This window comes from Amblyraja radiata, chromosome 11 (assembly GCF_010909765.2).
Source record: "Amblyraja radiata isolate CabotCenter1 chromosome 11, sAmbRad1.1.pri, whole genome shotgun sequence".
NCBI lineage: Eukaryota > Metazoa > Chordata > Chondrichthyes > Rajiformes > Rajidae > Amblyraja > Amblyraja radiata.
The window spans coordinates 17,259,792-17,278,685 of NC_045966.1; the positions used below are offsets into that span (position 1 = coordinate 17,259,792).

General features: G+C 41.9%; 1 protein-coding gene across 1 annotated transcript; it reads left to right on the top strand.

The window, feature by feature from the left end:
* The first annotated feature begins 454 nt into the window (after window positions 1-454).
* On the top strand, window positions 455-6,371 carry hbegf (heparin binding EGF like growth factor). The gene is made up of 6 exons (XM_033029438.1): window positions 455-817; window positions 1,170-1,349; window positions 1,575-1,764; window positions 2,569-2,724; window positions 3,292-3,379; window positions 5,827-6,371. Exons 1-5 carry the CDS (start codon window positions 775-777, stop codon window positions 3,365-3,367), a joined length of 645 nt encoding a protein of 214 aa, XP_032885329.1. The 5' UTR covers window positions 455-774; the 3' UTR covers window positions 3,368-3,379; window positions 5,827-6,371.
* The last annotated feature ends 12,523 nt before the right edge of the window (window positions 6,372-18,894 follow it).

Genomic DNA, 18,894 nt, shown 5'->3' on the forward strand with positions numbered 1-18,894 from the left:
TATAATTAACAAAATTATCTTAGATAAACTGTGGCGAGCTTATGCCAGATACCACAGAAACGCACAGGAAAACCCTAGTTAAACTTTGCTGTGCAGAGGATCAACACATGGCCTGTCCCCAACTACAAGTCTGAGCTCAGTGCACACAGTCCACCCACTCGGCAGCAGTGGCTACACAAAGTCTGGAAGGCTAGTGCTATGCGTATAAACTGGGTGAATAATAACCAGCTACGAAACTGCCAGTATTTATGATTTAGCAAAAATAGTGCTTTCGATTGCAATATTTATTCATGTTGATTTGGTTTCCCCGTGACAAGTAGTGTTTTATTCAAATAATTGTTACAGTGTAAAGGTTTGCTGCGCAGAGAGATCGGACAGGAACTGCCCGCTTCAACAAAGCTTAATAGTGTATTGCACTCTTCAAGAGGCACGTCAGCTGGGCGTCATCCCTGTTCGGCTGGCTGTATATATATCTAGAGGTCGCTGACTGCAGTTATTCTTAACTCGCCGCCAGCCTGCAAGGAATATGAATAGTACTCGAGACATTTAACATATCTCCTGTCTGGATTTGCCCCGGCCCCTTACTGCCGTCATAAATTTATTTAAAATTAAGGTGCCAGAACCGAACTGGTTATTCGGGAGTGGGACTGCTTTCGGCAACTTCTGAGGACAACGCGATCAAAATACAAAGCGGGCGGCGTTTGTTCATTGGGAAGTAGACAGCACCGGAGGTCGCGAACGGTTTTTCGCTTTTCAAGTTCCCGCAGCCCAAACATGAGGGTTTCGTTGGCAATAACGCTCCTTGTTCTCGCCGCAAGTAAGTGAATTTCACCCAAACCATCGCTCCGAGCGGAGAAATTACACGGGGCAATTTGTATTGTTGTATTGTCTGAAATTCCAACCTAATGTGGGCAGTGGGGAAAAGAGGATATCTTATCAGATGTATAAGCGTCGGCTTGCTGGCCAGTGGAGTGAGAGTGTTCCGTGGCTTTTTTCACTTTCTCAGCATTTATAGTTTCACGTTACACCGAGTTGTCACCAATTGTCACAGTTTTCCTCTTCTCCCCGCGCGCACTTTCCAACCTGTTTTTATTTGTAAAGATTGAAAAAGTAAATAAAGAGTTCCCATTATTGTTGGTGTTTTCACGGATCGCGTTGTTTTCATGCAGTTTCATACAACCGTGCGGTGGGAGCGGCGATCGATGGCTACGAGAGTGAAGTCACTCGAAGCCGCAGGAGGGGAGAGAAGGATATTCTGTCCATCCTAGGAGGGGTGCTTGAGCAAGAGCCGACTGCGGAGACGGCAGTCGAGCGCTCACCGGCTGAGCGAGCAGTCGAAACGTCGCAAGGTAAAGTTAAGAAAGTGTCAGGAATTACGGCTAAACTTTCCTCTGGCGGTAGTTTCTCTCACACTTGAACAAAGCGCTTTCATGTGTTGTTGGGGGAGGGGGGTAATCTCCAAGCCACCTATTAAAAGCTCCGGGAAACACGAGTCGTATTTTTTTTTCGTATTATGCTTTTTTTTTTAAAGGGAAAGTTATGTAGACATCAATGTTTTGTTTATTTTAAACCAGTGGCCTTGTATAAATCTGCGGAAAATTCGACTGTGACTGAAGAGGGGAAGAAGCGCAAAGGGAAACGTGAGAGAAAAAACAAACGTGGCAAGAAAAAGGGTAAAAGAAATCCATGCTACAGAAAGTACAAGGATTACTGCTTCCATGGGGAATGCCGGTACTTGCACAACATTAACGAGGTAGCATGCAGGTATTTACCTTTTCATAGAACAGATATTGAATGTATAAACAAATGTTGATTATGTGTGGTCAAAGCTAAAGAGTGTCCCGGTTCGTGTGGCAAAACCCGGAACAACAGGACCCTGCGACTTTTATCATACCTGTGTACCGGACATGCTCTAGACAAAGCGGATACCTTCACAGTTCCCGAGCAAACGAAGAAACGGATAACCATTTGAAATGTAAACAACCCCAGTTTAGTTACATTTGCATTGCTGTTATCGAATCAAAGAGAGTCGTGCCTCTTTCGGAAATCAGCGCACACACCTTGAAGTCTAGATTTTTGAAAATGACGTTCCCATTTACAACCGAAGACAAAAGCTACAAATGAATCCTGCACCTTACAAAATCAAATTTCAGAAAACTGGAGAGAGAAAAACGTTTCATCGTTTGTGAAATGAAACGGGCTGCTGAATTATTTCGTGCCTGTAATAGAAAATATACAAAGAAATATTTAGGATATGGGATTTAATATGTTAGGAAAGTACAGAAGCTATTGTTAGTGCATTTTTATTACAATTAGTTTACAATATTAGATGGTTTTACATTATACAGGATAAATGTTAGAGATGTAATGGTTTTTAGTGCATCGACACAGGATTCAAGAACCTTTTATTTAATAATTTATGTGAGGTTTTTTTTAAAATTATGCTTAAATACACGCCATAGTTAATAAGATCAGTGGAAGCAGTACCTTTGTTAGGGTATTTGTCGATTTTTGCTTTTGATAAACGATAAGCAAAGTTTTAAAAAAAACTTATGGATTTCTCTCCAGGTGTTTCCCCGGATATGATGGCATCAGATGCCACAGTTACATTTTAGCCGTGGAACATCCAAAAGATCCAAATGAAAACACAACTACTCTAGCTATTGTGGCCGTGGTCCTCTCATCACTTAGTCTGACTGTAATCCTTGTTCTTCTAGTTCTTGGGTGAGTTCTCGATTTTAATTGTAAAACATCTAAACGACCGGGAGCCTCGGTGGCAGTGAGGGCGTGAGGGAGACAATGGGGACCTGGCGTGGGGAGACCGCTGTGAGGGACGGTGGGAGAACAAAGGGTGGCCTGGTGTGAGGGAGGGGGTGGAACACTCTAGTTTACAATCCTCTGCCCAGGGGATAAGTCTGTTTGTTCGTTTGTTCAGGTGAAGGCGCTGGGCACACGACAGCCAGCCAACAGTCGCTTGCTTGTCTTTTTCTTTTTGTTTTCACTTTTAATTTCATGTTTTTGTGCACCTTGTGTGTTGTGACTGTCGGCAGACCAATTTCCCTCCGGGGATGAATAAAATGTATCGTGTATTCTGTAACAAATGGACTGCTTAAAACAAGGGAAATTAACATTCCAGATTAAAACATATAATTGATCATTTGAAAATAGTTCTTTATAACATCCATACTCAACAGCTGCGCTTAAACTGGACTTTCCATCATTTGTGAAATAATATGCATTTTAACAAGTTATTATTATTGCATTATCAACTTTTGGTTTGCTTCTTGATAGGTATCACAGGCGAGTTGCCAGCTATAATGTAAAAAATGAAGAAAAGATTAAACTTGGAAATAATAACAGTCACTGATTTTTAAAAATGGTAAGATTCATGAATTACTCTGAAATTTTATATTGATCATAGAGGAAAAAAAAGTTTAAAAATACCCACATAAGTATGTGTGGTGTAAAGTACCATGGCCTCAGCATGTTGTGCCAAAGAATTTAAACAAAAATACTATATGGCATCATGCCCATTACCCTCTTTAACATGTATGCTGTCTGCTCCAATTGTGAAATAACTGCCTTGAACTGTGCTTCTAAAATTTGGCTTGCCGTCAGAACCCATATATTACTGTATCATGAGTTTAGAGTACACAACAAAGATAACATTTCTGGCCCCCAATGTTTTATTGTGCAACAAAAACACTGCGGTCACATCACACATAATAGCATGAGCCCCATATACTTTTTTGGAAACATTAAGTTTCTGTGCAACAATGAAGTATGATTACTCACACCCAAAGTCCTTACAACCATTAAGAATAGCAAGACTCTTAGCAGCTGGTCTTAAGAGTGTGGAAAACAGCTTGATAAACTGTTTTTAGAGAGGAAGGACACACGACACAGGAAATCTTTTGAAGACATTTGTTCATAACAAACTTATTTTCAAGTTATGTCTAGAGAAATATAGCGTTGGGTCCATTTTAGAAACAGTTGTACAAGTGGGACAATGTATCCAATAATTCCAATATCATGCTGGATTCACATGTTCTACTTCCTGCTTTTGAAATAATTATTGAACTTGTTTGCTGATGTGGTAAATTTAACTTGTTTGGATTTGCCTTGAGATTTTGCTTTTCTCTGTCATTAAATGTTCAGTTTATGCTAATGCTTCATTAATTCCATCAATATTCAGTGGCTTTATGAATTTCATTTTAAAGAACATATAAGTCTGATTTGTTTTCATTAGGATATAACCAAATATTTTTTTTTCTAAATCACATAAATGTTATAAATAAAGCAAGAGATCGTGGAATTTTAGTAATAAAACTCCTCAAAATAAGAGATGAGATCCACTGCAATTTGAAGAATTCCAGCCTTGCATAATAATTAGTTTACACCCATATTCTCCCATGCTAGTACTCATAGTTCTTCGCTGTACAGAAACCTAATGTTTCAAAAAAGATATTGCTGCAGGGTAGGAATTATAGTAATATGAGTAGGATGAGTAAATTATTTTATCAGCTACGCCCTTGAATACAAGATAGTCACAGGAAATGTGTTGCAAGTATATGGATCAAATTTTAAGACATTACTGTTTTAGAATCATCATTTTGCATAGAACATAGAACAGTACAGCACAAGTACGGGCCCTCAGCCCACAATGTCTGTGCCATAAATAATGCCAAGACTATCTCTTATCTGTCTACACATAATCCACATCCTTCCATTCACTGCTATCCATATGCCTATCCAAAAGTCTCTTAAATGCCCCTATTTTATCTGCCACAACCACCATAGTGTGTTCCAAGCACTCACCGCCCTCTGTAAAAAATAAACTTGCCCTTTAAACTTTGCCCCTCTCATATTAAAACTATGCCCCCTAGTATTTTTACATCCTGGAAAACAGGTTCTGACTGTCTACACTACATATTCCTCTCATAATTGTACATACTTCTATATACTTTTATCAGGTCTCCCTAAAATCTAGAGAAACAATCCGAGTATGTCCAAACTCTCCCCACAGCCAAAACGCCTTAATCCAGTAATCATTCTGGTAAACCTCCTCTGCACCCTTTCCAGAGCCTCCACATCCTTAATGTAATGGGGTGACCAAAACTGCATGCAATACTCCAAACTCCTATAAAGCTGCATCGTGACTTCCTGGGTCTTATATTCAATGCTCCGAACTATGAAAGCGTGCATGCCATATGCTTTCTTTACCACTCTATCTACTTGTGTCACTACTTTCAGGGAGTTACGGACTTGGACCCCAAGATCTCTCTGTACATCAATGTACTTAAGGGTATGCCATTAATTGTACATGTTCCCCTTATATTTGACCTCCCAAAGTGCAACACCTCACACTTGCCTGGATTGAACTCAATCTGTGATTTTTCCACACATTTCTGCAGCTGATCTATATGCTACTGTGTATTTTAACAACCTTCTTCACAGTCTGTGACCCTAACAATCTTGGTGTCATTCACAAACATTTTTATTAACTTTTCTACATTTATGTCCAAGTATATCTATAATATATAATATTTGAATCTTCTTGATCAGCCTACCATAGGGAATATATATACCTCCAGCTTGAATATTGTCCTTTCACCACAATGTATTTTATTATTAAGTCATTCTGAATAGGACCCAGTCACTGTTAATCCCATGTATTTTAATCTTCTTGATCAGCCTACCATAGGGAACTTCATCAAATGCCTTACAAAAATCCATGAGCCAACACCCACCGTCCTACACTCATTGGTCGCTTTGTTGCCTCCTCAAAAACTCGATAAAGTTTTAACATATAATTTCTAATTGCAGGTACAAGATGCCTATAAAAATCTACCTCATTGATGGAAGAAATCATGAAAGAAAAGGAGTGATGTAAACAGTCAATTTGTTCATGTATTGAATGAGTAAAGTGACTGCATCCATTGGATGCATATGTATTGCCCAGTAGCTGGGAGACTGTAAATTACAGGTGTACCGACCTTTTGCATTTTCTGATTATACTGTTAATATTTAAAGCAATTTATTTATATCTGGTTCTTAAATTCTCAGTACATATTTATTTTACTATTTTATATCTTAACTTATTTAGGTTATTTGCAACTTACTATTTAAAGCATGTGATTTCTGCTGCTGCCTGTTTAAAATGTGTACATGTGTTCATAAGACATATTTGAATAGTTTCTGATGTAAAATGCCCGCCCCTAACAGTAAATAAATAGCTCATTATGAATTGGTGTAAAATAAATGTTTTTTTATATGTACTAGTCCGATCCATTGGATTCCTTTATTTAAACACAAAGAAATTATTAATACAATTTCACAGAAAATAAACAAATGGTTTGTTAAATGAGTAATCATGAAATTAGTTATTGAAATACTGTATGCATAGAATATTTATATTTTAGTAATTTTCAATAAAATAATAACATAAATATCATTCTCTACTATCTCTGAGAAAGACAACCTTCATGGATGGTTCAATTGATAAATATTCGGTTTGATATGTCATTAGTTGTATCCAGAAAATATTTATCTTTGATTTGTGCTAAATTGACTCTTCTAAAGTGGTTGCTATTCTTGGGCTGCAAAAATACAAATTGGATACAGCAAATGGATCCATGTCTCCAATTCTGTTTGCTATCCAAAGACTGCTGCTAGTACAGCAAATGCATGGATGCTGGGCATAGGTAAATTTGGGCAGTATTACCCATATCCAAATAGCCTTAAAGCACTCACTGTCTAGACTTAGGTATGAAGAAGGGATACCAGACTACACACGGAGCCTGCAGGATCATCACAAGTATCAGTTGCCATCTTCAGAAGAGGAGGACTTGAATCTAAAATAGCATATTAAAGGGGGAAGGGGGGGAGAAGTGAAAATTAGATACGTAGTTTGCATTAATGCATATTTGCATATATGGAAAAATCCACATACATGGAGTCCAATTTTATGCTTTAGTAATATTAATTGGTGAAAGTTAAATACATAACCACTTATCTTGATGGCCTAGGTAGTCAAGTTCTGCGAACAATAGAAAATGTCGCAATATAAAACTAATGTAACATGGGGTGGGGTTTGAGGTACTACAAACCAGTAATGGATATTTTCAAAAAGAGAGGGCATTTGATGAAAAGGTTGGATTTCCACATTTAAATATCAGATCCTGTGATCACACCCTGAAGAAGTGCTGAGTTTGGTCCGTGGAGCCAGGAAGGGTTTCGGCCCGAAACGTTGCCTATTTCCTTCGCTCCATAGATGCTGCTGCACCCGCTGAGTTTCTCCAGCATTTTTTGTGTACCTTCGTAAGTAGTAGAAGTAGTTAAAGTCCTACTCTGATCATTATGATCTCTGTTGGAACAGAAAGACATCAGATGATGACCGTATTAAGTTTATCTGGTTGTCTCATACTTTAGCAATGTATTAACACAGACCATCTCGTCCAGGGGTAACTAAATTGTGGCCTGTAGCCACATACAATTCCAGTCCTAGAGTCTCATTCCCAGAATCCTAAGGAGCTTAGTCCTAATTTCACATTTATTTTTGATTTGCTGGCTTGTCTTTTGCGTTCCCAAATTCTTGAAAGGGTTGTTCTGCTGGTCCATTGGTGAATTAATTCTAATTTAAATTCTTTTTGTTAGTACCAAATAAGATTCATCCATTAGAATGGCAAAATAATAGCTTCTGCGTTCCTGCGGAAGAATGATCTCTTGCACAAAATATTGGACCTAGTGTAAGTAGCGAAGAGAAAGGTTTGAGGAAAGAAACAAAACCATTCTAATGTATGGAGAATAATTTGGGAGCAACATCATATTTTGCTAGTATTAAGATATTCCATGATATATTTTCCAATCTTATATCTATTTGGCATTTTTAAAGCAGCTAATCGTTCCAATGTGCATTCCAGTACAGCTGTTTAATTAGTCTAGTGCAATTCTTATTCTTGACCCTCTGACATATATTTTCCAATAGTAATTAAAATGAAAACGTTTGAGTTGACAAAAATTTAAATCAAGTGCATGTTTTAAATTCAATTTTTCTAATGTTACATTCCCTGCAGTTTTTAATACCAGCTCAGACAATGGATTTGCCATACAATTTTAGAATTCCTCAGAAGATATTCTGAATTAATACTGCAACTGTTAAAAGTCAATGAAAATCAGTACAGGGTTACAGCAAGAAATTAGAAAACAATACGTTGGCCTTTGTTGCGAGAGGATTTAAGTGCAAGGGTTAATGATACAATGGTTCAGTGGTATTTTATTGCCACATGTATCTAGGTACAGTGAAATTCCTGTTTTGCATATAATTCAGTAAAAATCTTACAATACATAAGCATACTCATATCTCCCAACAAGATCGTAAGAATAGGAGATTATTACACTGAGAACTACACAAAAGTTGCCACTTCTCTGGCACCATCTTCTACCCTTCATAGAGTCATAAAGTGTGGAAACAGGCCCTTCAGACCAACTTGCCCACACCGGCCAATGTGTACCAGCTACACTGGTCCCACCTGCCTGCGCTTGGTCCATATCCATCCAAACCCGTTCTATCCATGTACCTGTCTAACTGTTTCTTAAACGTTAGGACAGTCCCAGCCTCAACTACCTCCTCTGGCAGCTTGTTCCATGCCCTTTGTGTGAAAATGTTACCCCTCAGATTCCTATTAAATCTTTTCCCCTTCACCTTGAACTGGTCCTTGATTCCCCAATTCTGGGCCAGAGTTCTGTGCATCTACCCTATCTATCCCCGTCATTATTCTATACACCTCTCTTAAGATCACCCCTCATCCTCCTGCGCGCCAAGGAATAGAGACCCAGCCTACTCAACCTCTTCCTGTAGCTCAGACCCTCTAGTCCTGGCAACATCCTCATAAATCTTCTCTGAACCCTTTCAAGCTTGACAATATGTTTCCTACAACACGGTGCCCAGAACCGAACACAATATTCTAAATGCGGTCTCACCAACGTCTTATACAACTGCAACATGACCTCCCAACTCAATACTCTGATGAAGGCCAATGTGCCAAAAGCCTTTTTGACCACCTTATCTACCTGTGACTCGGCCTTCAAGGAACCTTGCACCTGCACTCCTAGATCCCTTTGCTCTACAACACTCCCCAGAGGCCTACCATTCACTGTGTAGGTCCTGCCTTTGTTAGACGTCCCAATATGCAACACCTCACATTTCTCTGTATTAAATTCCATCAACTATTCCTCAGTCCACTTGGTCAATCGATCAAGATCCTGCTACAATTTTTCACAACCATCTTCACTATCCGCAAAACCACCTACTTTTGTATCACCAGCAAACTTGCTAATCTTGCCCTGCATGTTCTCATCCAAATCATTGATATAGTTGACAAACAGTAACGGGCCTAGCACCAAATCCTGAGGCACACAACTAGTCACAGGCCAACAGTCCAAGAAGCAACCTTTCACCATCACCCTCTGCTTCCTTCCATGGAGCCAATTTGCTATCCATTCAGCTATTTCTCCTTAGATCCCATGCGATCTAACCTTCCAGAGCAGCCTACCATGAGGAACCTTGTCGAATGCCTTACTGAAATCCATGTACACATCTTCAGCTCTGCCCTCATCGACCTTTTGGTCAGGTCTTCAAAAAAATCAATCATATTGAGAGGCACGACCTCCCACGTACAAAACTATGCTTATTATCCCTAATCATCCCTTGCCCATCCAAACTTTCCAACTACGAATATTAAGCTCACCGGCCTATAGTTCCCAGTGTTTTCACTGCAGCCCTTCTTGAATAGAGGCACAATATTTGCCACCCTCCAGTCTTCCAGCACCTCTCCTGCATTTAAGGAAGACTCATAAATTTCAACCAGGGCTCCCACAATTTCCTCTCTAGTTTCCCACAATATCCTCGGATATATTTGATCAGGCCCTGGAGATTTGTCTACCTTCATACACGATAGTACCTTCAGTACTTCTTCGACGGTAGCACTGACTGCTCTCAAGACATTTCCATTGACTGCCCCAAGTTCCTCCGTCCTGTCTTTCTCCTCGGTAAATACAGAGTAGAAAGTTTCATATTTCTTTAAAAATGTAGACAATAGACAATAGGTGCAGGTGTAGGCCATTCGGCCCTTCGAGCCAGCACCTCCATTTAATGTGATCATGGCTGATCATCCCCAATCAGTACCCCGTTCCTGTCTTCTCCCCATATCCCCTGACCCCGTTCCTGCCTTCTCCCCATATCCCCTGACTCTGCTATCTTTAAGAGCCCTATCTAGCTCTCTCTTGAAAGTATCCAGAGAACCTGCCTCCACCGCCCTCTGAGGCAGGGAATTCCACTTGACATCTTAACTTGATCTTCAGGGCCTATTGCCCATTGGCACTGGATTAGAGTTGCAGGGGTTGGCTTGCCTGGCAATGATGTTGGTGCAATGTCAGATTTGCAAGCTTGTCTGACCTCTCTAGGACTTCCAGTGGCGCATAATACAAGTGATCCCCAGACTGCTGCAGAGCCTCCTATGGCCCACTCCACAGACAAATGGACCCAGTCATGTAGACCCACGAACGCAACGACCCTTCGATAATATCCACTCCGACTCTGACTCTATGCGCTGGGGTGCCTCCTGCTGTCCCCCACACAACCTCAGAACATGCAGAGCGCCTCTGAGGGCATGTGAGGTGAGCGCACAGCCCACTCACTGGCAAAGTTCCTCTCATCCTTCAGCCACCATCTGACATTGTACTGAAATGTTTTATGGACCTGGTGAGACCCCCCATCTTGAATATTTGTACTGATCTGTCTCCCCTTAAAATATATGCTTGTAACAGGATGTGTGTGTGTGTCAAATATCACCAACTTTATTCCTGGTAGAAAATTGACGACCCTACAAATTGAGATTGAGCAGACTGGCAAAGAGGTTTATTCCTACTTCTTTTAGTTTATTTTTAAGAATAACACAGAAGACAACCTTTCAACCCTTTGGGTGTCTGCTGACTTTCAGAACAGTGCCATCAGTCCTTCTCCATGCTCATTTCCCTGTAGAGGCAAATTTCCCCGTAGAACTGCAGATGCTGGTTTACATAAAATGACACATAGAGCAGGAGTAACTCAGCAGGATCTCTGGAGAACATGAATAGGTGATGTTTCCGTTCAGAACACTCCTTCAAACTGATTGTATGCGCTGGGGTGCAAGAAGATTATGGAGAGTCGGTTTGTCAAGGAAGTCTCTCTCTAACTTCTACAGGTGCACAGTAGAGAGCATGCTGACCGGTTGCATCGTGGCTTGGTTCGACAATTTGAGCGCCCTGGAGAGGAAAACACTACAAAAAGTAGTAAACACTGCCCAGTCCATCATCGGCTCTGACCTTCCTTCCATCGAGGGGATTTATCGCAGTCGCTGCCTCAAAAAGGCTGGCAGTATCATCAAAGACCCACACCATCCTGGCCACACACTCATCTCCCTGCTACCTTCAGGTAGAAGGTACAGGAGCCTGAAGACTGCAACAACCAGGTTCAGGAATAGCTACTTCCCCACAGCCATCAGGCTATTAAACCTGGCTCGGACAAAACTCTGATTATTAATAACCACTTTCTGCTATTTGCACTTTATCAGTTTATTTATTCATGTGTGTATATATTTATATCATGGTATATGGACACATTTATCTGTTTTGTAGTAAATGCCTACTATTTTCTGTGTGCTTAAGCAATGCAAGAATTTCATTGTTCTATACAGGGACACATGACAATAAACTCACTCACTTGAACTTGTAGGGGGAAGGGTTGGAAGAGAGGAAGGGCAGGAAGGGCTGGAACTCTCTGCCACAGAAAGTAGTTGAGGCCAGTTCATTGGCTATATTTAAGAGGGAGTTAGATGTGGCCCTTGTGGCTAAAGGGATCAGGGGGTATGGAGAGAAGGCAGGTACAGGATACTGAGTTGGATGATCAGCCATGATCATATTGAATGGCGGTGCAGGCTTGAAGGGCCGAATGGCCTACTCCTACACCTATTTTCTTTGTTTCTATGTAATAGGTGAAAACCTCCCTTGCCTGTGTTCACCTATTATCTGCCGCACTTTGTCCTGCCCCTCCTCTCTTCCAGCTTTGTTATCCCCCTCCACGCCCACTGTCAGCATGAAGGAGGATCCTGACCCGAAACATCACCTATCCATGTTCTCCACAGATGGGGTCTGACCTGCTGAGTTACTACAGCACTTTGTGTCCTATTTCCCAGCTCCTTTTTCTCAGACATGCCCATTATCCTCTTCCTACCCCTTCCCCACAAGCTCTCTCACACCAGGAAAAAAACTACAATACTTAATTAACCTAACACCTAGCAATCTCGCATCTTTGGAATCTTGAAGGATGCTGGAAACATGGGAAAAACCTATGTGGTCACAGGGAGAACATACAAACTGTACACAGACATCTCAGGAGATTTGAATTGAATCCAGGTTGCTGAAACTGTGAAGTCTACACTGGGTGCAGTGCCACTGTGCCACCCTTTACACTCTTAGCTATCCTTATTTAGGGCATCCAGAGTTGATTTCTAACTATCATGATAAGACAGAGCAGCAACTAACATTGTTGCGAGTGACTAGTTTTTGACAAGCTTTTCCAAATCTTGTTCCTGTTTATTTATGGGAACTAACTTGTGCTTCACCTAGAAGCATTTGTTGGAAGAATCCTGTAACCAACCAGGACAGGATTTAACAGCTTTTTCTGCTTTAACAGCTTTTTCTATTTCCTATCTCAGGAGACCAACAGCAGCACTTCTGCAATTCTTCAGGATGTGACCAAGGGAACAAATACTTGATTGTGGACACCCTACTTTTTCATCAAATGGCCACTCACACTTAAATAGTTTAAATGGTACTGTAAAGTTGAATTATAGCTTGTCAATTAAAAACATTCCTGTAAAGAAAATTCAATCTTGAAGTTTGAGATAATATAATTTGATGAAGGAAAACAAGGCAAGACAATATACACTAAGTGGCAAAATGGGATAGAAGAATGTGGTTTTTTTAAAGTGCATGTCCTCATATGTTTTAATTAGGAAAGCTGGTTTAAAAAAGTATATACTGTAGACTGCTAACGTAAAGAATAGTGTAGAGCTTTCTGTACGCAGCGTGGATAGAGTAGATGTGGAAAGGATGTTTCCACTAGTGGGAGATAATAGGACTAGAGGTCATAGCCGCAAATATAAAGGATGTTCTTTTAGGAAGGAGAAGAGGATGTATTTCTTTAGTCAGAGGGTGGTGAATCTGGAATTCTTTGCCACAGAAGGCTGTGGAGGCAAAGTCAGTGGATATATTTAAGGCAGAGATAGATAGATTCTTGATTAGTACTGGTATCAGAGGTTATGGGGAGAAGGCAGGAGAATGGGGTTAGGAGGGAGAGATAGATCAGTCATTATTGAATGGTGGAGTAAGCCTGATGGGCCGAATAGCCTAATTCTGCACCTATCACTTATTTCCCTGCTCTGTATTATAAAATACAGAGCAGGGAAATTCTGCTAAAACTGTTTAATACATTAGCTAATCATAATCTACGATACTGTATACAATTCAGCACAGAAAGTAGAAACAATATGCTGAACTAGAGTGGTGATTTATGAGGATGTTGCCTGGATTGTGGAATTTAATTGTGGTGCGAGGTTAGATTGGATGCGATTGTTTTCTTTGCTAACTAGGGAGATTGAATAAAAATATGTATATAAATTGGAAAGTTTTAGAAAGTTTGAACAGAATAGAACTATTTAATCAATAGAGGTTTTAAAAAAAACTAGTAAACATCAATTTCAGGCTATTGTAAAAAGAACTAGGTGGGATTTTTTTTTAACCTATGGGGCGATAGGGAGGGGTTAGAAAATTAATGGATGTAAAGATGATGGAAGCAGAGATTCAAAGGTAAATAGAAGAGCCCTGTTATAGCCGGTGCTCGTAGACTCAAATTAACCCAAATTGCTTTTCATGGTAGGTATGATCATGATGGACTAAATGGCACCAATTCTATGTCACAAATCAATATAATTCTATATGGCATCCAACTCAATCCACATTGGTAATTGAATTTGATCCAATTTCCAATTCTGTAAGTGCATAGAGGAATGCATGTCAAAGAAAGGAATCCAAGTATTCCTCAACCAGAAACCATGAATGAACAATTAAGTCCATCCCCAGGTGAAGGCCATGACCACTGTGTACAAGTCAAACAATCTTGAGTGGTACAAGAAACCTTGCCATGATCTTCGCAAAGCCATCAGGAACGCCAAGAGACAATACTTGGACAAACTTGAATGCAAGTATAACCACTCGGACACCTTGCGACCGTGCCAAGGCTTGCATACTATAACTGGCTATAAAGCCATACCAGGCAGCATCACCGGTGACAGTGCAGCCCCCTGCCTGTTGAACTTAAAGCATTCTATGTTTATTTTGAGCAGAAGACCAACAGGGCAATAACATCCATTTCGAAAGATTTGAGTATGCTTGTTCCTATGGTCACCCTTGCAGAAGTAAGACCGGCCTTCTGGAGGGTGAACCCTCAAAGGCAACTGGCTCAGATGGAGTCCTTGGTTCTGCCCTTAGGGACTGCGCGGACCAACTAGCAAGAGTGTTCATGGACATCTTTACTCTTTTGCTATTCCGTTCTGAGGTACTCACTTGCTTCAGGAAGAGCACTTTCATCCTGGCGCCAAAGAAAAGCAAAATCTCATGCATTAATAACTAATATCCAGTGGCCTTGACTTCCACCATCATGAAGTGCTTTGAGAGGCCGATTATGACACACATGAACTCCAACCTACCAAGCAGACTTGATCCACTGCAGTTTGCTTACCCCCACCACAGGTCCATGGCTGGTGCTGTCTCCCTGGACCTACACTCATCCCTGGATACGAAGGACACCCTATATCACTCCTATTCAACAACCATACATTTGCTTTCAATACCATTATCCCAACAAAACTCATCTCCAAATTTGTGGAACTTGGAGTCACCACTCATCTCTGCAACTGAATCCTCAGCTTCCTGTCCAACAGGCCACATTCAGTGAGGATAGGTGACCAATTATCCTCTGCGATAATTCACAACACTGGAGCCCCGCAAGGATATGTTCTTAGCCCCCTACTATACTCCTTATACACTCGTGACTGTGCAGCCAAAGACCAATCCAACTCAATCTACAAGTTCGCAGACGACACCACTGTAGTGGGCTGGATATCAAATAATGACGAGACGAGTACAGAAATGAGATTGAGAACCTTGTAATTTAGTGCCAAGACAACAACTTCTCCATCAAAGGTAGACAAAAATGCTGGAGAAACTCAGCGGGTGAGGCAGCATTTATGGAGCGAAGGAATAGGTGACGTTTCGGGTCGAGACCCTTCTTCAGACTGATGTGGGGGTGGGGGGAGGTGGGAAGAAGAAAGGAAGAGGCGGAGACAGTGCGCTGTTTGAGAGCTGGAAAGGGTAGGGGAAGGAGGGAGAAAGCAAGGACTACCTGAAATTGGAGAAGTCAATGTTCATACCACTGGGGTGTAAACTACCCAAGCGAAATATGAGGTGCTGCTCCTCCAATTTGCGGTGGGATTCACTCTGGCCATGGAGGAGGCCCAGGACAGAAAGGTCGGATACGGAATGGGAGGTGGAGTTGAAGTGCTGAGCCACCGGGAGATCAGGTTGGTTATTGCGAATTGTGCGGTGGTGTTGGGCAAAGCGATCGCCAAGCCTACACGTGGTCTCACTGATGTAGAGCAGTTGACACCTAGAGCAGCGGATGCAATATTTGAGGTTGGAGGAGGTGCAGGTGAACCTCTGCCTCACCTGGAAAGACTGCTTGGGTCCTTGGATGGAGTCGAGGGGGGAGGTAAAGCGCCAAGTGTAGCATTTCCTGCTACAATGTCAGAGTAGCATTTCCTGCTACTTCACCCTCAATGTCAGCAAGACAAAATAGATTGTAATTGACTTCAGAAAGCAAAGCAGTACACACACCCCTGTCTACATTGATGGCATTGAAGTAGATGGTCGAACGTTTCAAGTTTCTAGGAAGAAATATCACCAGCAATTTGTCCTGGACCAGCCACATCAAAGCTATGGTCAAGAAAGCACACAGATGCCCTCTAGTTCCTTAGAAGGCTTAGGAAGTTTACAGGTCTGCCAACATTGGGCGAGAGTTGGGAGTGAGAAATTGCGAGAGACCAAGCCCGAGGGAGCATAGCGACCGGGGGGGGGGGGGGGGGGGGGGGGGGTTTCCCCCTCCCATTGGTACAGAACATTTGCATTTGTCAGCTTGAAATTGTGCAATATGGTGCATACTGTAGCGAGTCTTTTAACTTACACTTGAATGCAATATATATGCTTTAAATTTGATTGGAGCGTTTTTGAAAGGGGGAGGCTGTGCGATCACTGATCACTGGCCTTGGGTGTACCCGGTGAGGGAGTGGGGCAACCGAGTGGGGAGAGGGTGTGGAAGAAGAGTGTCCCCCCTCCCAGGGTAGGAACTTATTGAAATTTGATGTATTAAAATCATGCTTTAGTGCACTGTAGAAGTATGATTTCAATGTCTTTTATATGAAGTATTTTTAAGAGGTAACTTTTTAAGGGGTAACTTTATCCACACAAAGGGTGTATGGAACAAGTTGCCAGAGGAGGTAGTTGAGGCAGGGAACATCCCAACATTTTAGAAAAAGTTAGACTGATACATGGATAGGACAGGTTTGGAGGTATGGACCAAAAGCAGGTAGCGTAGCTGGGACATGTTGGCGGGTGTGGGCAAGTTGTGCCGAAGGGCCTGTTTTCACACTGTATCACTCTATGACTACATTATACCTCCACCATGCATGAATGCTTCAAAATCACGTGATCGAGTTTTATTGCCATATACTCAAGCATAGAAACATAGAAAATAGGTGCAGCAATAGGCCATCGGCCCTTTGAGCCAGCACTGCCATTCAATATGATCATGGCTATTCATCTAAAATCAGTACCTCTTTCCTGTTGTTTCCCCATATCCCTTGATGTCATTAGCCACAAGAACTAAATGTAACTTTCTCTTGAAAACATCCAGTGAATTGGCCTGCACTGCCTTCTGTGGCAGAGAATTCCACAGATTCACAACTCTCTGCGTGAAGAAAGTTTGTTCTCATCTCAGTCCTAACTGACCCCCCCCCTTTATTCTTAAACTGTGACCCATGGTTCTGAACGCCCCCAACATCGGGACCATTTTTCCTGCAGTTACAGTAAGTGAAAATCTAGCAGGCAAGCAGGATGCTTTCCCCAACCTCCCCCATTTGAAGTCCACTATCTTCCACTGTTTCTACCCAGTGCTTGGTACTTACTTCCAGCAGCCACTGGTTGTCCTCCAGGATGCACCGAGCCGCAACTGATCCATGCCGGTCACCTGGGCAAATTCGGCACAGAGACTCTCACGGCAGCGGCGCAACGCTTCTGACGCCTCCGACGGCCCGGGACTTGCACGGCTCCATGGCTGGAACTGCAGCGAGCGACTCGTCAGCCCCGCAAACCTTCGACAGCCCCGCAAACACTCGCCAGTCCCGGCTCCCCGCATCTGTTCCCGCCACTGGTTCTGCTCCCATCCCTCCCTCAGCCCCGGCTCCCCAACACCCGCGGACCAAGAAGTTTATCCGAGTTTTGAAATTTTCGTTGATCACAGAATTTCTCACCACAGAGCATGAGAAATTTCTGATCAGCGTGAGGGCGTGAGAGTTTGCTTGAGGGCGTGATTCTCACGCTCAAAATGTGAGAGTTGGCAGCCCTGAGTTTAGCATGTCCCCAACAACCTTCACCAACTTCTACAGATGTGCCATAGAAAACATCTTATCGGAATGCGTCACAGCATGGTTTGGGAACAGTTCCATCGAAGACCACAAGAAATTGTGTAGCCCGGACCATCACACGAACCAGCCTCCTTTCCATTGACTCTATCTACACTTCATTCTGCCTCAGCAAGGCCACCAGTATAATCAAGGACGAGTCAATCCCTCTTCTCCCCTCTCTCATCAGGTAAGAGATACAGAAATTTGAAAACACATGTCTGCAATTTCAGTTTCTTCCCAACTGTTATAAGGCAAGGTAACAGTCCTCTCATCAGCTAGAGTGCAGACCTCCAATTTACCTCATTGGAGACCTTTGAACCATCTTTAATCAGATTTTATCTTGTACTGAGTGTAGTACTCTCGCTCTATCCGTGCACTGTGGATGGCTTGATTGTATTGTAGGCCCCCCTCGGTCATGATTGACCATGGGTGATGCATCCTAGTTGTTGGCTGATTGCTCCAAACCTCGGCTAGAGCAGCAGGTGATGTATATATGATTTATAGGGGGGTTGCACGTAAGGTCACTGGGTCATAGGGCTTGACGCACGGAACCGCTCAATCCATCTGGAGGACATCCGTAACTTCCGGTATATGTTATTAATGCAAGAAACGCGTACTTTCCTACCTGTTAAAAACCGCCAAAATGTTGAATTTTGCGCTGAAGAAAATTGTGGAAGTCGGGGTAAGTGTGAGAGACATGTACCCAACTTCAGAATTCCAAAAGTGAAGCGAAATGAAGGTAAAGAGAAGCAAGAGCTGAAGGGAGAACAGCAGCTAAAGTGCTTGGCGAACATATCGGAATTGAAAATATTGGGAATTATCACGTTTGCTCACTGCATTTCATCAACAGTAAGGCATTATTTATGCTTTTTCTTGATTCCTTTGGTATCTAAAAAGTCTCAGAAGTGATAAATCTGGCTGTAAATATTTCTTCAGACGCGTTTTCATTTTGTATGTAAAAACCCACTTGAGAACCATGGGCGATTTAAAAAATTTACAACCATATTTATCACTTCTGAAACTTTTTAGATGCCAAAGGAATCAAGAAAAAACACAA

Bases quoted from the DNA above. Each gene is read 5' to 3' on its own strand.
- hbegf (XM_033029438.1), top strand. From the start codon at position 775: ATGAGGGTTTCGTTGGCAATAACGCTCCTTGTTCTCGCCGCAA. The intron at 818-1,169 runs GTAAGTGAATTT...GTTTTCATGCAG, and splicing joins GCTCCTTGTTCTCGCCGCAA to TTTCATACAACCGTGCGGTG. The intron at 2,725-3,291 runs GTGAGTTCTCGA...GCTTCTTGATAG, and splicing joins CTTGTTCTTCTAGTTCTTGG to GTATCACAGGCGAGTTGCCA.